Raw genomic sequence first — 23,463 nt, forward strand, 5'->3', positions numbered from 1 at the left:
CTATTATCGATAAGTTATGCAAGTCTAAGAACCCCGCAATGCTCGGCATCGTTTTTCGACGATTTTTTCCGATTTCTCATGTGTACGCTAGTGTTGTTCGTACTGCTGCGAACTGTATATTTCACAAAATCGACGCACCCGCATCACTAGCTGGAAGCTCAAAAACTTAAGCGTTTAAGAGCTGCGTGTGTGGTCAAAGGGCCAGATGTGCCATGCTGCATTTCGCAACCCTAGGAGCGACTAGGCAGCTACGCACAAAAGGAGGAGCTTTGCTGGGCAACTCGGTGGCCAATTATTTGTATGCTGTCTGGGGTAGGAATCTGTGAGCTTACAGCACCAGTACGCCAGCTCCTACGGAGCTGGCGTACTGGCGCTTGGAAAGCCGATGCTCCACCACGTCCCCCACTCTGCGGTGATAGCGCATCCCCGAGAGCCAAATAGTCCAGGACCCATGAAGGGTAGTAAGGAAATTGTGGGAGCCTTTAATATTTTTCTCGCTGTTTAGCGGTGCGAGGAAGTGATGTGAACTAGCACCCGATCTCATCCACTGCGGCTTCTGAAGGTGTGCACCTTGAGAGCGGTGGCAACGTCTATTGGTCCACCAATTGCTTCGTGACTCAACAAGCATTTGAAAAGTCCAGATTTTCGATCAACAGGAACCAAAAATCTTTATTGCGCAGTAGCGGAGCTCGCTGTATGGCGACGACCGCTTGCTCGAGCGAGCCGATTCATCAGTTAGGCTATGGCTTACCGTATGGCGCTCCAGAATTCAGCCTAAATAGCATAAATGACCCATTCAAAATTAGTGGCTATCTTTGGAAAGTGTTGAATTTCTTGTTTCTCCGAACATTCTGTGGGCCGAGTGCAGTTGGCGGAACGCCTCTGGTAGCCGCTAGTGAACCAGCATGCCACCAGTGGTCCAGTGGCCAGACACCTACACCACGTTGGCCTTTAGTTTTATTCATGTGAAATTTGGGAGTGGAGAGAACATAGATTGGAGAGGTGGCAACGTTTGTGGCCCACTTTTCCACGACCGGATGTTTTGACAGCATCACAGTCCGTCTGAAACCCTTCTTCGGCGATCGCGCCAATTCGAACACCTCTTCTGTGCTCAATTCAAACTACGAGGAGAGGAAATCGACGAGACATTTTTTGTTTTATCAAAGCAAATGTGGTAACGACTTCTCGTGAAGACGTCGATTCCGCCTGAGGAGGCCGCAGCGCAGAGCTCCCACTAGGAAGAGGAACTCAACAGCACCTCCCAGCATTAATGTTCGGATGCTGCTCCGACTTGTGCTACTCGTAGAGGCTCGATTCGGCTGGCTAGGTACCACGGTGCCGCAGCAACCGTGTTGCCCATAGCAAAGGCTGAAAGAATCGCGCATGCTCTGTTTTCTCGTAGAGATTTCCAACTGAAGATTACTTCATGCATTTTCTTTGCTCGTGCCCATCAGCCAATCTTATCGGGGCAGGAACCGATCGCTCATTTGCTGTCCTGCTCGTGGAATGCCACATGTGAAAGTACACAGCCTCAAAAATGTCGCTTGTGAAGCAAGGAGCAGCCAAAGGCCGTAAAGTCAAGATGGCGGACGATGCTCCCGATAGCATCATCTTGGAACCTGAATCGATGGAAGAGAGCATCAGGGTTTGCACACGTATGCGGCCTCTGTTTCCAAAAGAAGTGAGATAGTTGTAGTAAAATAGAGCTAGAGAAAACCAAATGGGTCCCATAGACATATTACACTACATGTTTTCCGTTATTGGTGCAGCGTTAAGCAACTTCATCACTTGTGAATTGGACTTGGCAGGCTGTTCTTAATGGGTGTAGAGATGCCATTGTGGTCGGCCTTATAATTCAGGTGGAAGCAGGCCACATAAAGGCTTGGAAGGTGGAACAGAAGTCTATGCAGCTAATCGTGGAGCCCCCAACTCAGGCAGAAATTGAAGAAAGCCGACAGGGGAAGACATCATCAAAAAAGTCGGTGGAGAAGACACAGGCACAAAAGGACCAGGTCCAAAGGTATTATGCCTTTGACAGATGCTTTGATGACGACGGTAGGCCCGCAGCTCTCCCAGATTTCCCGAAGCAGCAGCCAAAAGTTGTGCTGCCGTAGAAGTCCTCGAGAGGCCAGATAATTGCAAGACGCTCGGGTGTTCATGACGCGGTGATGTAGACCCCTCCCCACGAGCGTTCATCACCATGCACGTATGACGCTGCTTTTACAGCTGAAAATGACGAAGTATTTGCCTACGTGGCGCGCGACATCGTTTTGGATGCATTTAAGGGAATCAACGGCTGCGTATTTGCGTATGGCCAGACTGGTACGCCCACCATGGTATAATTTAAGCTTACGTTTTGGGGTAGGGGAAGCCTTGTTAAGGCATTCTGATATTCCCCATATGTATGTTAACGCAGAATGTGGCGTTTTGCGTGTTGGACGCTTGCCGTAGGCTCTGGGAAGACGCACTCCATCATGGGCGTTGCAGAAGATCCTGGCATTTTGCCCCGTTCCCTTGCAGAATTTTTTGATTGCATGTCAGATTCATCTCTCCTGCGGGAAGAAATGGAAGATGCTGCTGCTGAAAAGGAGGATGAGATGGGGGAGGAGCAGCTAGCTACGAAAGACCACAGAACAGAGGGTTTGGAAGACGGCGAAAACAGAGTAGGCTGTCGTTACTTCCGTCAGCATTCTCGCTTTGCTAGATCAGTCACTCCAAAGGTTAGGTGCTCGGAGCAGCTCAAAAACGTAGGTCCTTATGTGAGGCATGAATGCAAGGTTTTCTGTGTTTGGCACTCCCAAGGAATATCTCATGAGGGTTTCATACGTCGAAATCTACCTGGAGCGAGTAAACGACTTGTTGCAAGAAGGTCCCAGAGGAGGAGCTGTGGAAAATCTCGATGTAAAGGAGGACCCAAAGAAAGGCTTTGTAGTGGTCGGTCTCCACGAAGAAGCTGTTGCATCCATGGAAGAAGTCATGACTCTTTTATCCAAGTGAGCCCGAGCGGGTGATTTTAAAAGCTGGGCTTATCATATCTTTGTTCCCTGCTACCGTTCAGCTCCTGTAGTCTTGCCCATTACGTTATCTTATAAGGCACTTCTTGCTCTTATGTTGTGCAAATGTCTGTTGGTGGTTTCTGAGAAGCAAAAGTTGGTTTGTCGCAATCATTTTCGTGCCTTCTGTGGTAATTATTCGTCAGAGCTGAACAACGACGCCATTTCGCCCGGACGAATTTCAATGAGACCTCGTCGAGGTGTGTACCTTTCAGGTTTATTACTAATTGTTGGCGAAGCTGGGTTTCTATAAATCCGTTTGCTTTGATCTGGATGCGACTAGCGAACTGGTACACTGCTAACTTGTTCCACCCCTTGGCAGGCCCTACCCTGTATTTTCCACTATTTTGTACGGTCACTTGCTGCGCCTCACAGGTCGCACGTCGTTTTCTCCATTACTTTGGAATCAACAAGCACTTTTGAGGATGGTACAAACGTCAGCCGACGAGGAGAACTGAAGATAGTCGACCTGGCGGGCAACGAAAAAGCTGGTAGAGCCTCTGAAGGCGTCGAGAACGCGAAGCTTGTCTTGGAGGAGGGGAAGGCGATCAATAAATCTCTTTTTCTTCTTTCGTGCGCATTAAAGGTTACTGTGCAACTTAAGCAACTGAGGCTGTTTTGCCATTCGTTGTAGGCGTTAGTTTACTCTGTGTTTGATGGCATCACTTGTAGACGAACTTGTTGCAGACCAGTTGAGAAGCTTCGTCTTTTTGTGGATTGTTTCTACGGTTTCCAGGGAAGTTATATCCAAACTGTCGAAGCAAGCTCAGCAGGGAGAAGATAAAACGAAGAAGAAAGGAGAAAAAGACGTGTACATACCTTGGCGTGACTCCAAGCTCACTCGGCTTCTTCAAGTACGCGGTTGTGGCAGTCTCAGTAGTTTTAAGCCATGCTATAAGGGCCTGCCCTGTATGGCTAGGCCAAGACAACATCAAGCAAAGCTTTCGCTTTGGGCAGGCGAAAGCGTTAAGCAGGTACAGTTGAAGGACTCTTGAATTATGAGCTGCGCATTAGGTTGCTTTCTTTGTAATGCAGAAAGCACTTGGAGGCAATAGCCGTGCAGCAGTGTTAGTCGCTGTTCATCCTTCGAGCCTGTACTTGGACACTTCCTTTTCAACCCTCCGCTTCGCAATGAAGTGCAAGGAGATCAAAAAGAAGGTTTGCGCAAACTTCTTTTCTCCAGAGCAGTCCCTCATTGCTCAGCAAAAGAAGCTCATTGCAATGTAGGTGAAATGCAGTTTTTGTCGGTAGGATGGAGGAAATCATGAGCTACGCAGGTGGCCAATTCCAGTAGTGTGAAAGTTTGGCAAAACTGTGGGACTTCCGTATAGAGTAGCTATTGGCAACTGTGAAGTGGGTAGCTGAGATATTCTCAACGAAGTTGTTAAAGTGCTCTGCGCTTTCAGGCTTCATGCACAACTCAGAGAAATATCAGAGGGAGGAGTAACCCCTGGAATTAGCTCGCAAAGAAATGCAGAAAACGATGAGCAGATCCGAATTCTGAAAGTACGTATTTTTGTAACCAAACGTGCTACCAGTGAAGTGCCATGCATATACGTGAAGGCTGCTGCATAAAGTAAAGTAAGATTCAACTTCGTAGAATGTGTTGGAAGGTGAACTCATGCTGACCACACCTATACGCTACTTGCAGAGTGACCTGGAAAACAAAGTCGCAAAATTCCAGCAATTTATCATAAAAGCGACGGCGAGTCCAACACAAGCGCCCGCCGGCGGTGATTTGCAGCGGGCAAGAACTATGCGGCAGTGAGTGTGCTTCGGATTGAGAGGTTCCTCAGCGTTTGAGCAACGTCTCGCACGTAGTGCTGTTCACCAAATATATATGGGCTGAACGGGCGCTGAGTTATTCAGGAAGCTGGGCGTCTAGTGTGACTGGCCACAGAAGCGTTCACGGCGCTCTGCGTGATTTGCAGGAAGACTTCTCTGCCACTGCTTGAAAGAACGTCTTTTGACGAGTAGTTGTAGAAGCAACGACCATGAAAGGGATTCTTTCGTTCTATAGCTGTTTCGATTGGTGCTCAGGCCGTCCACTTTTCGACGGATGGAAACCCTTGCTGCTGCTCGCTATGGACTTCGAGATATCGATGGACTTAACCAAGCGGACTCTGAGGACCCCGCTGTGCGAACATCCATGACACATGCCCTTAGCCTGTTGGATCGTTTCGGGCAGGATCTCAAGAACGATGTGAGAGAGTGGTTGTGTGCGTGCTGTGCTGCATTGCAACAAAGTCATGGTGCAGAGAGAACCAAGCTGTTCACTGTGTGGTTCATATTTTGTCTTTATTTGTGCGATCCGTACTTTGTTGTTATTTGTGCGTTCAAGACGTACGGCAGCCTCCAATCCTTCTCCAGCGGAGACGCACCAGGCGGGGTCTTGAGGTTTGAGACCTTGGAGCATTCAATTGAAGGGGCTATACACGAACTCGAGTGTATTGACGATAATCCACTTTCTGCCGAGGAAGAGTCCTTGAGCTGCGAAGATTCGTCGGCAAGTGAGAGCTCTGATCATGAAGCACCTCAAGAAGCCCAGGCGGAAGGAGGTGGTCTGTTTGAGCCGCTACCAGATCAAGCTGCTGGCGAGCAGAAGCCAAAGCAAGCTAAGTCTGTAGTTTCGACAGGTAAGCCTAAAAGCGTGAAGGTGAGAGTAGAGAAGAAACACAAAGCTAAGACGACGAAGGCTTCCAAAAAAGGAAGGGCATCGGCACCGTCCAAACAATCCAGTGAAATTCTGGCGTCGGAGCTACCTGCTGCCACACCAACACCTGAAGAGCATTTGGAACCAGATCGCGAAAACAATGAGGCGCGGAAAATCAGGGCGTTAGTCTTAAAACAAAGGGCAGAACGGGAGAACTGGGCTTCTAGGCTTCGGAAGGCCAAAGAAATGGGCCTAGAAGTCATCTCGAAGGTTCTTTTGTAAGCAATACTTTCGCATTCAAATTAAATCACATCTTGAGAGGCCACTAAATTCTTGAACTGACTTTGTCGAGCCCTTATTGGCGTATCGAACGTTTCAGTTCCATCTGTAAATGCCAAAGTAAGGTTTTGCTCCCGTCGGTTTTTACGTTTTTGACAGTCGGATGCAAGATGAGAAGGAAGCGCTGGTTAAATGCAAGAAACGCACAGCAGAGCTGACTAGCCAGATTCGTCACATTTGCGCTCTAATGCATCGTCTGGGACTTTCAGTGCTCAGCACTGCTTCTGCCCCAGCAAAAGGACAAGATAGTTTGTTGGCCCCTCGGGACCAAGAAAACGAGTCGCTGAAGGCATTTCTTGACCGTGTGAAGGAGAAAAGAGATGCGGAGCCACTGAAACTCTCTCTAAGCGTTGGAGACCCCGTGGGCCAATCAGCTAAAGCTCGTGGATTTCCAGATATCGACCAGATCCGTCCCTTGGCATGCGCTGCAATAAGCAATGCTTTATCGTAAGCTTGCCCATTCACGAGATTGTGAATAATAAATGAAAGGCCGTCCTTAATTATCAGCGCCGGGGGACGCTGCGTGTCTGTTTCACTTCTTACGTATAACAGACGTGTCATGATGGCGGAGATCTTAGAAAACACGCAGGGAGACGGGGATGCCAGCGCAACGGAGGGCAAGATCAATGGCGCCCTGCAGCCGCCCCTTATGACTCTGGCTGCTTCCGTTGTATCTTCGGGGACATCTCCTGCTCCAAATGATGAAGTGCGATCCCTCACCGCGCTTCGTACTAGGCATCACCATTGATCGTCAGGACAGCTACGGTTCCGCAAGCTAAGCATCGTGCAGGGCTGCCAGTTGTTTACGCTACATATGCATGCCGTTTAACTGTATCTTGCCTTCAGGGAGCTACTCCCAGAACACCACAGAATGAAAGCGAGGCCGTCAATGCGTTGGAATTGATATTTTCCAAAGCCGCCAATGCTGACAGTAACAAGGGGACAGCGGACACTGAAACAGCCAAGGTACATCATTAGCTTCCAAAAGGAGCTTTTGCTGTTCTGGAGATCTTCCAGCATTTGCTCGACCCGCACAAATCTACAGTCATCGTTGCAGACACGGTGTGGCCGGGGAAAGGGCAATTCTTCCTGCACGCCACTCTTGACATTGTTTGTGGGTGTTTGACAGATGATAGAAAGCAAGAAGGAGCAGACCGTTGAGTCCATTTTGCAGATTCTTCCCCCCTGGGAACAGCACATGCTGGCGCTGCTATATGAACAGCAAGAAATGAGGAAGGCTCTCGGCCAGCTGAGGGACCACTTTGTGGAGCGTCTGAAGGAACTCCAAGTCTCTGTTAAGAAAGGATTGGTAATTGCAAACGCCGTGATAGAGCGCCACGACAGAGCGAGAGATTTTCCTCCACTGCTTGCTTTTCGTCGCATTATTTTCATGTACGTACTGGTATGGAGGTCAGTAGGGAGGCAGTGTATGACGAGTGTGCGTATGCAGTTGGAAAAGATCGAACTTACCGAGCATTGCGACAGAATGCTGGCTGCCCTATGGAGCTTCAAAGCGGAACTCACTGATTCGAAGTCCAGGCATCGTGTTGACGAAGATACAAATGCAAAGTTTGCAAAGTTGATGGCCAAACTAGAAGAGCTCTCTATTCGCCTTGCGGAACGGGAGATTGATTATAAGCTGCTCTCAGGTACAACTCATTGACGAACTAGCAACTCTACGTGGAAGATCAACTTCAGTTCAGCTGGCCCTGTGCCCTGCTGTTGGGCGTCAAAACTCTGTATTATGTTTTGTCCACTTCAATTTGAACAGAGGACTACGTGACTCTCAAACAGGAGAATGCAACTCTGCTGGAGACGACACGCAGACTGAAGGAGGAGAACCTGAGCCTGCTTATGATTCCAAGGACACTGGCGAACTGGGAGGATTTTAAGGGATACGATGATGTGGTGTGGATGCGGCCGTTTTTCACATTCAGTCCTAGTGACGTAGTCCCAATTATCGTTTACGTGCATGCCTTCAAAAGACAATTTGACAGTTTTCAATGCTGTCTTCAGGAGAAGCGGGGCTTGGCGAGAGACGTGCACATGCTGCAGGGCTACGTATCGCATTTGCGCATGTGCCTTGAGGAAGGCCGCGCTGTTGAGCTTGATGTGCGCCGGCTCAACCAAGCACTCTACATGGAGCTCCTAGCTGCGAACACGACAATAGCGGACCTGCAAGATCAAATAAAGTTCCACACGAGCGTGGACAGGCGAGAGGCGAAGATGGTAGAGGTCAGCTGCACTAGGTTAAGAGGCTGCGCCAATGCCTGCGTAAGTGGTTCTTTTTCCTGGAAGTTTTCCTGATAGTGAAGAGGAAGCTGTATGTTTTCTGCAGGAGCAACTGGCTGCAGCCAACCAAGCGGAGGCTGAGAAAAGTGACAGAATTCGGGAGCTTGAAGAGCAAGTTTCAAATCTGAAAGAGCAGCTGGCAGCAGCAGTTTCCAAGTCAGAGACAGAGGATCGTGGAGCCGAGCCGCCTGTTGAATCCAAGGACCAGACTGCTGACGCCGAGCAACAGGCGCTGACCAAGCGTCCAGGCAAGAAGAATACCGCTTCACCAAAGGCCAAGACTAAAACAAAGGCTGCTACGAAAGGTCAGTCTCATGTCAGCTTGCGTTTATTGTGGCACTGTGCATGCCACTGTAATTAAAGGGGATGCTACACCGTTGTCCTCTGGAGGGGATTTTACTAGATTGTGTCGTGTGCAGTCTTTCCCACTTGGGGATAGAAAATACTTCGCGGATTGACTGTTTTTTCTACAGGTCCATCTGTTGTGGTGTCGCAACCTCCTGCCATTTCACCCGCAAAGTCGAAGCAGGTAGGAAAGCGTAATCCTACTGCAGCGCCTGCTGGTGTGGACCGTCTTTCGGTGAAGCGTTTACCCCGTGCGCCTTCAAGCGCGCCCTCAAGAGCCAGTCTTGCTTCTGCGAAGCCAGAGAAACCCATTTCTGCAAGGGGCGGGGAGGGCTCAAGACTTGTGAGAGTAGTTGAACCGGAGGACCATTCTAACGCGGCATTATCTCCAAAGGTTAATTCCTTGCAGCCGCCTGCTCTTGCCACAAAACAGGTTCTAACCAATCCATCGATCGACAAGCCACCCACGGCCATAGAGGCTAGCAGAACATCGGCCGAAGCACTGACCACAGCAGCAGGAAGAGCCCCGGCTTTTACCGGTGACCCGCGCAATAAGGGGCTAACAAATATGGTTGCTGCTCTAAGTGGACGAAGGCGGAAGGGGTCTGCCGCACAAACATGATGGGTGAGAGCTCTGAAGCTGCTGCAGAGCAAAGTCAAAAATTAATCCTTTCGGACAACACGGCAGGAAGTTGGTGTAAAAAACGCTCACCAGATTTGGCCACCACCCCAATGTGAGTAGTGAGCGGCGAACCCCAGCATAACAGAAGCCGTGTCGTGATGCAAACGGCGCTTCCCTGTCAAAGTTACTTAGGCGCTGCCACATCCAACAGGGCGCTCTGCAGCTTGTTCAGGGCAGCCCTCAGCGGCAAGATGTCCGCCGAGCCGCATGTGCGTGAGATGTAAAGTACACAAGGCTTCCCAGAGGTCCGTAGTAAGTCGTGCTTTATAATTACCTGGTGTGGAATCCCAATGAGATCTGCATGCATCTGCATTTGGCGGAGGGTGGGACCTCGACGGTCGTCAAGGAACACGTCGGCAGATCCGCCTGCTTCTGTTGCAGTTCTGTGCAGCCGTCTAAACAGGGCCCTACCCAGGCGTGCAGCATTTCTGCCATCATTCCACCTCGCAGCTGGCTGCGGGATAATTGCAACACAGAAAGGCGCTACTTGTGGAGGAAACAGCAGGCCCTTCATATCTTGATGTGACAGTGCCAAGTGTGCAATGAGCCGGGACACGCCCAAACCGTAGCTGCTCATGAACGGAACCTTTTCTACACCCTGAGAATCCATGAAGCGAGCTCTCGCTGCTTTGCAGTACGCTTTGGGAAGCTGGAAGCAGTGCCCAACCTCCAAGCATGTGCCACCACAGACGTACGGAGCGGTCGCTCCATGAGCACCATTATGGCTTTCGTTTGTCCTGTCCAGTCGTGGTGTTGTTTGGCCACTTCCAAGAATGCTGCACACCTGACGAAAATGCATTCGAACATGGCCGAATCTTTACTGAACCCTTTGTGTTCCTTGTGAAGGAGCCGCAATGAATAGATGAAGACTACATGAAAGCATGAAAGAATGGAAATGCGTTTCGCGAGACGTAGTTGCTGCTTACATGGTATTCGTGACTGCAAGGGCCCCCCATCGTTCCCGGGTCCGCTTGGATTCTGTGGACTGGGCCTGCTCCCAGACGTGAAAGTATCCGCCGGAAACATTCATCCATCTTGCGGTAAGTGGCATCTCTGCATGCCGCATCTTGATGGAAAGAATAGGCTTCCAGCATGACAAATTCACGAGTGCGGAGGCACCCTGCACGCGGGCGAGCTTCGTCTCGAAACTTTGGCCCAATCTGATAGAACATTAAAGGCAATTCTTTGTGACTTCTGACGAAGTGTGCGGCCAACCACGCGGCTGCTTCCTCAGAGGTAGGGGACAGGAAGAAATGCCGAGCACGACGGTCTTCGACCTTGTAGAGAGATGCGCCGAACGCGTGCACTCGCTGCGGAGAAAAGTCACAACAAATATTCTTGTAGCATTTAGGGGCACCCCATTCGCGTGCACGATGCTACGAAAAGGTGCATGCTGTAATTCAGTCCAACTGTTTCTCAGGTGAAGTGCACCGTTCTCTGTAGTCCTGCCCGAATGTGGGTATGCCGCGGCATTAGACGTGACAGTACACACAGTTCGTACATCTGAATCGTGCAGCCACTCCATTGGCATGAGGCTAGGCAAGGATAGCGGGGAGGCACCGGTTCCCGCAAGTTCCTCATGGCAGACGGTCTCGATTTTTTTGAGCACACGGAAACCCAGCGGTAGCACGCAAAAAAGACCTGAGGACGTAGCCTGTATCAAGCGAGCCTTCTCTAACGATCGTGCCGCAGTAGAAGCAGCAGCGCTTCTGTCATTAAATGGGCAGGGCAAGGGGTTGTCTCCTCCCTCCTCCATGCACGACGACTTCAAATCGCTTTCTCTCTCCGCTGCTGTCTCTGACATCACTTTTGCTGAATTCCCTTCATTGAGTGGTGACTGGTTATGTCCGTTGCGCACAGCCTTATCCCATTCCGACTCTCTCTGTGCGCCGCTTGGCATAGGTAATTTGCTGGCGAGGCACGCGCGAGGCAAACCGCCGGCAAGATAGTCAGCAGTTGCAAGCATCCGACTTCGATGTAGTGCTTGTGCAGAAGCGTTAACGCGAGAGCATGTAGCATGTTTTGCTCCACGGCGATGAGCAAATGGTCTACGTGGACGAGGCTCACTAGCGAGACGTTGCCATAGGCTGGTCATAAAAATATATCGCAGGTAATCCTTATGCTTCAGTGGTATCAAAAGCTTCGCGTTTGCCCTTTGCCGAAAGCTAGCTGCAAGTGCAGATGAGTCGAACGGGTGATGGTGGGAATCCATAGACAGACTACGATGAGGAGCCGATGCTGCAGGCACAACCACTGAGGCTTGTTGGCTGTAGGTTGCTGCGGCGAGGGGCTCAGCTGCCATTCCAATGGTGAAAACAAATAAGATGCTTTGAATCCATGAGATACACCTCAAGCAAGCGAATAAAGGGGCCCCGAAACTTGGCTTCTCCATTCCTGTGCACGACATTACCCAAGTGGCCAGAGGACGGTTTCATCGTAGAATAGCCTGTTCCGGTAGTCATACGTTGGCTATCGGGCAGTCTGCTGAAACAAAAATTGTGCTGAAGCCCCAACTGCGTGACCTCATGCTCAAGTGCAGTGACCTGACTCCCATAGGACAGAGACCGTCCATTTGCAAGGTGGGTAGGGCCGCTGAGAATATCAAACCAGTCATATCAATATGTCTTCTGTAAAGCGCGAAATGCACTTAACGCATGCATCTCTCAAAGACATGACTTACGAGCCGCATGGAACGAGTGAATGCAATATGTGGTCCGCACAATCACAGCAGTGGTGTTTGGGGCAATGAAGGCTGATCGCATGCAACTGATCCCTTTGCTGAGTTGTCTTTGATAAAGGCGTTTATTGTTTTCCATTCATTTCAGACTTTACTTTGTTTCTCTTGTTGTCCAGGCGTTTCGCTAGACTTAGAGCAGTTCCTGTCTAGCAACAACAAGCGAGCACATCCGAACTTTTCGGAGTATTCTCGAAGGCAATTCGCTCGTTATGTACAAATGCCCGGAAAACCAAGTAGAGTAGCGTTTTTTCACCTGGATTTGGGTGTTGGTGGGGCGGAGCAACTTGTTTTGCAGACGGCCTTGCAAACATACAACATCCTTGAGGGCGCACGGCGCCGACCCTGTCCCGTCGATCTCTTCACCACTTACTTCGATACACGGAGATGTTTAGAAGCTTCAAAAGACCGTACACCATACACGAATATGAATGCAATTTTTGTGGATTTAGTCAATCAGGTGGCAGCGCAGGTTCCTTATCAGCCAGCTGCGTGCAATGCATTTCACCGCGACAGGCTAGTCACGCACCGTAGAGCGACTGGAAACAAGAAAGCTTCTAAAAAACTATCCGCAGTTCAAAGGTCCGCGTGGAAGAGTAGCTGCCTTGTTCAGAGGTGTTTTTTTGGTTATTCAGCGAGGCTAAACATTGTCGTCTTCGGGTCCTTCTTGCCTCACAGCATTCTAAGGCATTTTCGTGTCTTCTGCTCGGTTCTGCGGATGCTATATCTTGTATTAACTGCCATAATGACGGGTACGTTGAGCAGAAACAAACGAAAAAATGGGCTCCGGTGTTTTGTCCGTTAGTTGAGGAGCCACGGTGTAGCTGCATTTCGTTTTCTCTGCAGGACATGTAGGCTACGATCTCGTGTTTAATGACCAAGTGGCAGTAGTGAATCCTTTACTCCGTCTAGTTGGAAAGAAGGTAAGAGAATTCCGTGTCCGCGTTTCAGTTGCGCTGAGGATCCTAACAAGTTGGCACCACAGCCAGTTGGAACGGCCTTCGCATTTTCACCCTTAGATGACTAGGGGTCCATATTTTTGCTGTAACTAGCTGTAATCAACAGGTTATTTTCTATGGTCACTTCCCTGACCTTTTGCTGGCCAGCTGTCAGCCATCGCTCCTACGCCGCCTTTACCGGTACCCTTTCGATAAGCTTGAGGCATTGACCACCGGTATTGCCGTCCATACAATGCGTACCTTCGCCATACTGCAACATGTTCTAAGCTAAGCCGAAAGTTTTCCTCGCACGATCCCTGAATCTCATAATCATGCAAAATTCCGATAAACATGCATACTGCTAGGCCTTCCGGCCTTCCGGTGTTCCGCTCCTCCTCTATAAGCCGCTAGTACTATGCATTGACGAGTAACTACTTTGTCTGGTCACTTTAAGATGTAAATTTTCCCCACCTAAAAAAGTTAATAGGCCGAACTACAGTAGTTGTCTGCTTATCCCTCCCTCCCGGTAGTGCCTTGCGTAACTGCAGCATCGTGTGACGCGGTTCTGGTCAACTCCGAGTTCACCGCAGATGCTTTCTGTCGAACCTTTCCGTCCTTGAAGTGCGTGAAAATCCGGATGGTTGAGCGCTGCCTTCAAGTCACGAGTACATCGTGAATATGGAACAACATCTGCTACAAAAAGCAGCCTAAGGAGGAGCGCTAACAGTATAGTTCGATTGCATTGGCCTCATATGGTCCGCTGCTATTCCACAGGGACAAAAAGCTACGTGTGTTGTATCCACCAGTCGGTACAGAAGTGGAAGCATTTCATAAGCGCAGCACTTGTCAAGGCTGCGAATCATCTTTTGCCGAGCTGCAACAGTAAGTGCATGTGGGCATGTGGGGCACAACAGTAAACGCATATGAAACAATTTTTTTGCTGGTTTGCACCGTCCTTGGGGTGTTGATATTTTTTGCAGCTTTCTGAAGCAGACAAAATGACATTTTATGTATAAGCCAATTCATTGTGTTGCTTCTTTTTCCACTGTTTCAGATTTGACTTGTCAGTGCCCTATGCCATTTCACTTAACCGATTCGAAGAAAAGAAGAACATCGAGCTGGCATTAACAGCTGTGGCATCTCTTCCACAAGAGATAAAATGTAACTTGATTGTAGCAGGTAACGTGCAACCCATAAGAAGCCTGTAGAGTGGATTCCTAGATCTTCGGCACGTCCCCTTCTGGACACAAGCTGAACAAAGGGCATCACTAAGAAACTGGGTCCCAATAAGCTGAGTGTTGGTCTTTCTATGAACACAGAGTACAGAACGATAACGGATTACTAGGATAAAGTGCAAGCCGAATGAAACAACTGAACAGAAAAAAACGAGGTAAATACATATGGCGCCATCAACCGTATGGAAAACATTCTGTGCGCTGCAGGAGGCTTTGATCCACGTTTGCCCGAGTGCAGTGCCTATTTTCAGCGGCTCGTGCATCTTGCGAAGCAGCTCAGTTTCAGAATTATTGACTCTGAGAAGATTCAGGGTGCTGACGTTGATGGGACTGGCCCCGAAGAAAAGTCGAGAAGGCATATTCTATTTCTTAAAAATGTTTCGCTATCTCTAAAGTTGTTTTTGCTCAAAAGGAGTGCCTGCATACTTTACACACCGACGGACGAGCACTTTGGCATTGTGAGGAGTGCAACTTACATTGTTTTACGTTGCCTGCGTGGCAGATGGATCATTCCCCTGCAGCCCATTCCCAGTGTTTGACTCGGAAAGTCCGTAGACTGGTACGGTTTCATACTACTGCTGTACTACTCAGCAGGCTTATTTGGCTCAGGTTCCCTGTGAAGCGATGTTTATTGGAAGTGTCCCCGTGGCATGCAATACGGGCGGACCTAGAGAAACCATTGTTGATGGGGAAACTGTAAGTGTGATTCAGCCTATACAAAATTACCTATATTCGTACATATATGTGTAAAGCTTTGGAAACAGAGGGTATATGAATGCTTTCACACATGCATGCTCCTGCTGAGCCGTTGGCGTTTTTATGGAGCTTACTTCTACTATCTTAGGGTTTCCAGTACAACTACAGGACATGCAAAACCATACGACAAAATCTGAGCATGGATACTCAGACTCAAAACTAAGCGCGTAGTGTGTGCATATTTCTGCTAGGGCTTCCTCTGTGAACCAACGCCGGCATCGTTCTCTGCAGCTCTCCAGCGTATCTTGCTGTTATCGCGCGACAGCCCTGAAGAGCTTGCTGTGAGCATATATAGCTACGAAAGCTTGAGCACCCTAGCAATCACCTGTCAGTTCATGGGAACAACTGCGCCATCGCCTTCAAGTGGCAGTCTACTCCAGTTTTGTCAATGCCTGCAGGCTCTACGCTCAAAAGCTGAGGCGCACGCGGCTTGTTGTTTTTCGCCAGGTTTGCGAACGGCAAATTGTTCCACGTTCCCCGCCTGATGCTGGTGCTAAGTGCTGCACAAAAGCACTGCGCGTTTTCTTTGCACTGTTCTTTGGACATGTATGAATCGCAGGAAGCTTTTCTGTCTGACTTTTCTCAGATGTGTTTCGCCGGTCTCTTCATGGCATTCTTGAGGAAGCTGCAGGGCCTTCGGATGAAATCAGCTTAAATGCTCCCGAGAAATTTCCAACTGGAGACTGTAGAGCTCAGCTGAAACGGCGCACCGGCTAACGACACTAACCGAATTGTGGAGTCGGCCCCTTGGGGATCATGAGCTCTACGTCCCTAGTCCAGCTGGTACTAAAGTTCTGCAGTTTTCGGGAATATATGCCCTTCCTTAACGACCTGTTTGTACGTTGCATTTCTCGTATGCCCACAACTCAGCGTTAATATGGGCGACTTGCCTTTTGTTCAGTAGAGCTTATACAGCGCAGTGGCCGACGATCGTAGGTCCCTGGTGTACATCAAACAGCGTTCTTACCAGCAAATTGTCAAGAAGTCATGCCCTATCGTCGCCGTGAATTGAAAAAAAAAAGCAGCGGTAAAAATCCAGGCTGCCTTCGCAGCCAAATGGCATCCAACAAATCGAAGCTGCCCAACCATAACCGTCTACGAGGCGCTTGTACGACGGTGCCATTAGGTTGAAACACAACAGTGAATGGACCACTGAAATATGGCATTAGAGTAAAAAATCGTACTCTGTCCGTACATTTTCGACTGCTTTGGAAACGATAGTCACTGCCTCTAGAAGCGTGTGCTGTTGGCGGAACAAGGCTTCGAGCCAAGCTGTACACTGAACAACCATCTCAAGTGTCGTTCTGTTACTTTGTTTGGCAAAGTCCTGCTGCTCACCTCGCAGATTTTTCATCTGGGGAAGGCTTGTTTCAGATGCCGGCTCCTCGCCAACACGTTTAAGATACTCTAGGGCAAGATTAAGCTCATCCTTTAGCTTCAAATCGTAAAGGGGATTCTGTATGGCAGCTTGGAGTTCTTCCAATGCCCCATTTAGATGAAAAGTCGCTTGACTGTCCGAAAGCGGACGCTGTAATATCTCTAGTGTGTTGGTTATAGCCTTTGCCGGGGCTGCTAACTTGGCACTGGCTTCCGAAAGAGAAGAAATAGTGTTAGCCATATTGATCGTTACCTCTGTGCTTTCCTTGTCCAACAAGGCCCTTGCGAGACTTTCCTTCTCATGGGTTTCACGCATGGCGCTTTGAAGGTCTGCCGAGAGCTTCCTCAAAACGGACTGAAGAACGGAGCAACTGTCTAGTCCCACGCCGTGGTAACCCGAAAGACAGTCCTCAATATACTCGGGACTTACAGCTTTATCAGTTGCATTTGCATCACTGGGTGCTTCTTCCCGATATGTTAAAGCTCCGCGTTTTGTACTCCATAAGAAAAGTGCTCCAGCAGCCATTAATAGTGCAATTACAAGGATACCTGGGGGGAAGGAGTATTGAAACTCACGGCGGCGGCGGCTCACGTCAGTTGACCATTGAATTAAAACTAACGGTTCATCATTTAGCTCCACTGGGATATTGTAGGTCTTCTTGGGCTCGTTGGCAACATACTCAACTGCAGGATAAACGCCGCCTCCCACTTTCTCTTCCCAGTCGTCCCCCATTGCTTTGGTCAAATGCAAAAGAAACGATGCAACGGCTACGAAAAATGGCCTCCACTGAAGCTGCATGACGATTCTGTTGAGAGCCATTCCTCTTGTTGCCCGGTGCAGTTGACTTGCTTGGAGCCATTACTTCACTTTATTCGCACTTTGATCTTCCAAGACGCTTTATAAGCTCACCTGAGGCTGCTTAGGGAAAGGTTCCTTCTTCATTTGCCAAGGCGGAGTTATTAGAGTGCTGTTGGTTTGGTCAACAAGTGTACGACAGCCAAACACCCCACAGAGGTGAATCTGCGTCAAACGACTGCAACGGTTAACCCACCTAATATGAAAACAGAAAGCTTCGACCTTCACTCACAAAGCTTTACACTACTTATGTTTAATCATTGACGGGATACTGCCTCAGCCCCGTTGAGTCCGATGGCCCAGGGTGGTTGCACGAGGAACTCCTCTTCGTGCCCACGTCCTTTCCTGTTCCCGAAATTAATGTTATTGTACAGTAAGACGAGGTACTTCTGATGCATGTGTGTTCTGTTTATTGCTGTTGCTTTGCATGTCGCGTCGCAGACGTTTTAGTGCTCTGACATGCGATCTCAATCTTCCCCCCTCGTTTATCCCCAGAAAGTTGACGCATTGATATAGCAGTACCCGACTGTGTAATTGAACATTTCAAGACTTGTGTTATAGCAAATCCACTCAACAAGGGGCACTGAGCCAGTTCCACACTATCAAGTTCTCCGGACATGCGCTAGCAAGAAGTTGGTCCTCTGCGTTTTCCTACGTACAGATGCTATGCAGGGTTGCACTGTAGCTAGACTGTGTCTTTGGTTTTGTCTCCAATGAGACTTCAGGTCTAGTGATAGCCCGGTCACAGTATACTATAACAGCTGTCCCAAATGGAATCCAGCCTGAGCGCCAGCTCAGTACTGATAAGCCCTTTGGCAGTTGATGATGTTTTCCGTCAACAGTCAGTACCAGAGGTGCAGGAAGTTCTGCGGCAGCTCCAGCTGCAACAAGCAAATGATGCTGAGGAACTGCGCTCCCTCGTGGGCGTTCGCTACCTCTCGTTTCTCGAGGGCCTACCTGCAATTTCTTCGATGCAGAAGGTGGTTGAGGAGGCTTTGAAGGAGACGAGAGAATTTGGTCTTGGGCTCCATCGGCTCGCGTCTTCCTTAGCCAGCGATTACTTCGGAAGGAGAGACCAACAACAGCAGCAAGAAGGGTTTGAAAGTGGGTTGCCTCTGCAAAAGAGCACTCCACTGGATGACCTTCTCTGTCTCCATGAAGTTGACTCTTCTCCATATGTGAGTTCTCCTTGCCACGTTCGACAGAGAGACTGGAAGGAAGGTACTGGCAACTTCCGGCGGTTCCCCCACTTTGGAGAAAAACGACAGAACACGCAGCAGCATCTAGGGTCACTTCGATATTTGCAACAGCAGCTTTTATTGTTGCCGTCTCGAGTTTGGGATGCCGTTAGATCCCGAAAATTTCTTGAGGCAGCGCGCCTTGTCCTGATTGAAGGGAGTAAGAGGGCGGAAACGGCGAAGGCTGTAGTCTGCGAACTATGGCAGCAGCAGCACTGGCAGCAACGGGACAAACAGTATCTAGAACAGCAACTTTCAGGTTGCTGGGCTCTAGCTCAACAGACGATGCGCAGCTCATCGTCCTTCACGTCATCATTGCGCGCCCTTGCTCTTCGCCAGCTTGCTTCTCCAGAGTTACGGCTTTCAGTCGCAGCGGATGCGGCCGCTGCAGCTACGCTTCTATACCTCTTCGACAGGCGAGCTTCTCTGGAAGAAACTAGTGAGACCGAGCTAATTGCTTCGGCAGCAAAATGGCTTTTAGGAGTATTTTTTTCGGCCCGCGGAGAGGCTATGGAGTCCATTATGACAAGGAGGAAGACAGACGGGAAAGTAGCGACAGTACCAGCTCCCTATATGTCAGATTTTGCAGGGAGCGATCCTACCGAAATTTCAGAAACGGTACTGCTGGCAGTACATGCAGCAGAAGCCACCATTTTAGCTTTCTCTGCCTCTATAGAGGCAGCCGAAGTATTATTTGCCCCCCTTGCAGCAGATGGCGCTGCTCGCGGGGACCGAAACATTACAGGAAGCCCTTCCACAGGTGTTTCGGCGGGCGGTTTCGCAGCGGTGCGTGCGGCGGAGGCGACCCTCTGCGCGAGCCACCCCCTTGACTCAGTTGATATCTCATGGGCACTTCGAGCGCTGGCAAGGGTCTTCGCTCTGCTTGCTGCTCATTGCCGCAGTGACAGCTGCAACAACAGGGAATGGGGGCTTGCCTGTTGCTGCGATGATGATGCATTGTGTCCCAGAGCTAGAACAGCGGCCTTTGTTCAGCGGTGGAGCACTCCACTGAAGATGCAACTGTGCCTCTTCCCTTCAGAGGACCCTCAACGAAGCCTTAGAGACATACGCGTTTTCTGGTTAATAGTGAGCTGGCCGCGCTCAGTGATTACGTACAACCTTGTAGCCGGAGTAACAGGGAACAGGGGACTGATCTTTAGTGATGCAGCTTGTTCGTGCGCATTCATTTGTGTGTTCGTAGCTGTTGGAAAGGCTTAAAACGATGAGATGCCACTGGAGACTTCCCATTCGTTCTCTATTTGTGATTAGCGACACTCCACAAAGAAGTTCGACGGAATTAGATGCTGGGGGAAATCAACACTGGGCATATTCTGACATGCCCTTACCTCCATGCACTTTGTGCCTGCTGCAAGCGCTCGGGGAGTCTTGCAGCAACGCATGCATTGCTGTCTGTGAGAGACGTATGAGGGCTTTACCGCTCCTCAGCCAACACATAGGAAACAATGGTACGGCAGTGACAATTCAGGGGAGATGCGCTGTTTTGAGTCATTTCATGGTTCGTCCTGACTATTTCCGTACAAGTTGCATTGGCTGTTAATTTTTTTCATCCTCAGAGGCTTGTAGGACCCGGATTTTCCCTTTAGTGAAGGACGAGTGCTCCAACGAAGCCTTTAAGAAAGACCTTTGGTTTCATTTGACAGACATTGCCGCACTGTTTGGAGACGCCAGAAGCTCACAGGGAGCGCAAGCTGCAGTGCCTCTCCGCGCTGCTGTTGCAGCCTCTTTTCTTCAGTCCCTATCAGAATGTATTATTCCGCTTAAGCAGAGGGCGATTCTCACCGCCGCTACTACTACTAACGAAAGAGCGGAAGAGCTGTGCATCAGAGTTCAAGACACGTCAGCCGCAATGATTATGGATGCTCGAAGGGTGGAGTGGCTGTTTACTGCTTTCGGTGATGCTGAGGCGTCTTCAGACCATGCAAGTTCAAATACAATTACTTTAGTATAGCGCTAGTTCTTCATAGTTTCATTTTGCCTTTGTACGAAGCGTTGGTTCCTTGCTTCTGTGGGTCGACATTTATAGGATAACGAAGTCGCCTTAGGAGGCGTATCCTGCATTTGGGACCAAACGCCGGAAGTGAGTCGCGTGCATTTCACAGCAGCATGATTTCCATTGGCTTAAGTGACTTCTGCATCAAAATGATTCCTACCTTATTGTCAATGATTTTGACTACGGCTTTGATGCTTCAGGGTTCGACAGCCGTCAAGTGCCGGCAGCGATTAGCAGCATTTCTTTCTGAATGGACACTTTCTACGTCACGGGCGCAGAATAATGCCGCTGAAGTGTTTGAGAAGGGCAGCTGTCCGGGCGAGCATGGGCATGAGGACGGCCTGGAAACTTGTCCAGTGGTTGCTACTGCTAGGGCAGCCGCGCAATCGATTCTCCCCGACCTGTATTTTTCATCTTTTGTTGCTTACGCTGTTGGATTTTGGCCGTTTGTAAGGCTTGCAGTGAAGGAGCTACAGGCGGTGTGGCAGTGGAGCAGTGGAACATCAGCTGCTCAAGCTACTGAAGGTGAATTCTTTAGAGCTTGCTGACCATCCAGACACCGACTTGGATACATTTCTGCAAAATTTATTCGCATTCGAAAGTGCAGCTTGGCCACTGTGTTAAGGACTTACTACGTCTTACCTGCCCCTACGCATATCGCTGCTGTTATCTCAGCGGGTGAAACTGTTCTCGACGTATCTGGAGGTGCAATGTCGTTCTTGCTAGACGTTAGCAGACACGTTGTGGCATCTCTGAAGGGCTTGAAGTAAGTAAATGAGTTTCAAGGTGTAGGCTTCTGGATACCAGGTGCCGGCGCGATGCTTCGGACACACAAAAGGTCCACGGCGCATGTTTTTACACGCATTTTATCCACGTAGTTGGGCATGGTGGGGAAGGATTCTTACGAGGAAAAACGCACAGGCCTATGTCTTGTGCTTTATGTGCACCTGCTTGTGCAGGGTGAAGGAACTATCAGACTGTCCTGTGTTGTTGTTTGCGATGAAAGTGGTTGCATCCGAAGAAGTGGCTTCCATTGCAGTCGCTGCGATCAAAGAGGCGAAGGAGCGGCAACAGCAGCGTTTGGATGGTCACTATAGGAGAGCATCGCTTCAACGGCATCTACTACAAGTCCTAGTTGACACAGAATTACTAGCCGAGGCACTAGATGGATATTCGCCACTTACGCGGAGTTGCAAAGGCTGTGAAAGCCTGAATGCTTTACCAGCAACGCTTCGCAAGATAATAGAAGTTGGCGCAGGCTGCCGCCGCTGCTCAGAATCTCTTAGAGAAGCGACCGATAAAGGAAGGCAATGGCTTGAGCCAGTCCTTGCTACAGAACTAGAGTAAGCTTCCATCTTTGCTGCTAATAAGGCAAATCGCGTTAAATGTCTGGTGCTCTAACCTTCGCTTTGTTGTTGCGCTTGCTATATTACCGTTTCCAGAAAACGCGTTGGAGCGGGATTTTCTGCATCGAAGTCTCTAATTTGGCCTCTTTTGCCCTCAACTGAGTGCGAAGCGGGCGGCATCGGTCCCTCAGGTTTCAAAGAAATCGTTGTAAACGCGCCTCTGCCGCCCCTTCTCGAGCCAAATGAACGGCTTCCACTCCTGCCTGTTTCTCCACTTCCAGGTGCGGACCAGTTACTAAATGGCAGACCAATTTCGTGGTAGACACTGGAACCGGAGAATACTCGTAAGGAAAGTGACCTATAGTTGCTTGGGCACGCTTCCAAGCGCGTAAGAGTCTATTAAATATGAGCAGGTTGACAAGCAATGTGAACTCGTGATTGTCTTGCAGCATTTGAGTGGTTGCTGTTGCATTCACCGCACGAGGCGCACGGGGAAGCAGACGAATCAGCTCAGAAGCCTGTCGTAAGCAAAACCGGAAGTGAACACCAGCTACCTCCAAAAGAGTTGCACAAGCAGCTGCACAGGCTCCGACTGGACGATGGTATGATATTTTAACGTGCTTAATTAATCCCCTCGCAGCAGTGTTTGGTGGGAATCACCTTGTGATACCTGAGATATCAGAGGATGGTACCGACTTTGGCCGCAGTGTGTGCACATACTGCGTAATGTCTTAATGTTGAAAGCTGCATTTTTATCGCTGGCTTGGTGCCTACGTTCAGCGGTCGACTCTGTGTCTCGTGGTCTACAGTCGTGGCTGAAGCGCGGCTCATCAGAGGCCGACAGTGGAGGACTGTTTCCACCGAGGTTGACGGCCGGCGCTTCCTCTGGCGCAATCAAGGGTGTAACGGCTGTTTCAGTAGCAGGCAGTGGACTAGCAGAGGCCTGGGCAAAGCAGGTTGGGCACGTCAGTGCTTTAATTGGTCACCATGTCGAGTCAGTGCAGTCGCGAGCCGCGCAGGTCGCTTCTGTTGGCCACAGGAACGGAAAACAAGCATCCGCAAGCACGCCAGCAAGCACGCCGGCTGCCCAGGGGAAGTAAAAATCATCCGTGCGATCTTATATGGCTTCTGTTACGCTGCGGCTGACTCTCGTCTTCGAGACAGTTTATTGCCCAAGGGTCTGGTGCGTCGCAGCATGGCAACCGGCACACGATCCAGCGCACTGAACTGATGTCCTCCCTGATCCTGCCACCACGCAGAAGCTTTTCACTTTCTGGGGACATGTGAGACTCTTGCCCTTAAGCCTCAAGTAGACAAAACGAGCAAGCTGAACGGTAACTAGTTTCTCACTTTTACTTGTGGCGATGCACTGTGTAGTCGTAGCATCTTGTCTGACATCCACATGAGGCATGGTTCACGAGCGCGTGCAAGCGCCTTACACCCCTTCAGAGTGGGATCATCACAGGGCACGAGTACAAACACCCCGAACATACAAGCCCCAAGGGCAACAGGAACGCGAAAGATGCAATGTGTCGAAGATGTCTGCAAAAATTATGTATGTCGAACTTAACCTGATCCAACGGGAGTGCAACTGCGGCGGACAATAAT

General features: G+C 49.7%; 4 protein-coding genes across 4 annotated transcripts; 2 read left to right on the top strand and 2 right to left on the bottom strand.

Moving 5' to 3' along the window:
* Window positions 1–1,582: 1,582 nt before the first annotated feature.
* ETH_00019085 (kinesin heavy chain, putative) lies at window positions 1,583–9,304 on the top strand (the record flags this gene model as incomplete). The annotated part of the gene is made up of 22 exons (XM_013376397.1): window positions 1,583–1,681; window positions 1,809–2,055; window positions 2,227–2,322; window positions 2,452–2,663; window positions 2,803–2,993; window positions 3,200–3,253; window positions 3,429–3,626; window positions 3,790–3,907; window positions 4,089–4,276; window positions 4,460–4,559; window positions 4,705–4,817; window positions 5,094–5,256; window positions 5,395–5,984; window positions 6,145–6,492; window positions 6,598–6,751; window positions 6,892–7,011; window positions 7,175–7,354; window positions 7,496–7,694; window positions 7,817–7,953; window positions 8,062–8,280; window positions 8,384–8,642; window positions 8,811–9,304. The coding sequence occupies 22 exons, from the start codon at window positions 1,583–1,585 to the stop codon at window positions 9,302–9,304; spliced, it is 4,479 nt and encodes a 1,492-aa protein (XP_013231851.1).
* Window positions 9,305–9,488: 184 nt separating this feature from the next.
* On the bottom strand, window positions 9,489–11,666 carry ETH_00019090 (uncharacterized protein; the record flags this gene model as incomplete). The annotated part of the gene is made up of 3 exons (XM_013376398.1): window positions 9,489–10,148; window positions 10,291–10,674; window positions 10,866–11,666. The coding sequence occupies 3 exons, from the start codon at window positions 11,664–11,666 to the stop codon at window positions 9,489–9,491; spliced, it is 1,845 nt and encodes a 614-aa protein (XP_013231852.1).
* A 4,526-nt stretch (window positions 11,667–16,192) lies between these two features.
* ETH_00019095 (uncharacterized protein) lies at window positions 16,193–17,224 on the bottom strand (the record flags this gene model as incomplete). The annotated part of the gene is made up of 1 exon (XM_013376399.1): window positions 16,193–17,224. The coding sequence occupies one exon, from the start codon at window positions 17,222–17,224 to the stop codon at window positions 16,193–16,195; it is 1,032 nt and encodes a 343-aa protein (XP_013231853.1).
* Window positions 17,225–18,030: 806 nt separating this feature from the next.
* Window positions 18,031–22,955, top strand: ETH_00019100 (uncharacterized protein; the record flags this gene model as incomplete). The annotated part of the gene is made up of 10 exons (XM_013376400.1): window positions 18,031–19,584; window positions 19,700–19,964; window positions 20,073–20,437; window positions 20,543–20,596; window positions 20,710–21,034; window positions 21,185–21,275; window positions 21,469–21,852; window positions 21,952–22,136; window positions 22,305–22,457; window positions 22,636–22,955. The coding sequence occupies 10 exons, from the start codon at window positions 18,031–18,033 to the stop codon at window positions 22,953–22,955; spliced, it is 3,696 nt and encodes a 1,231-aa protein (XP_013231854.1).
* Window positions 22,956–23,463: the final 508 nt, after the last annotated feature.

This window comes from Eimeria tenella, genomic scaffold (assembly GCF_000499545.2).
Source record: "Eimeria tenella Houghton genomic scaffold, Eth_scaff34, whole genome shotgun sequence".
Lineage (NCBI taxonomy): Eukaryota > Apicomplexa > Conoidasida > Eucoccidiorida > Eimeriidae > Eimeria > Eimeria tenella.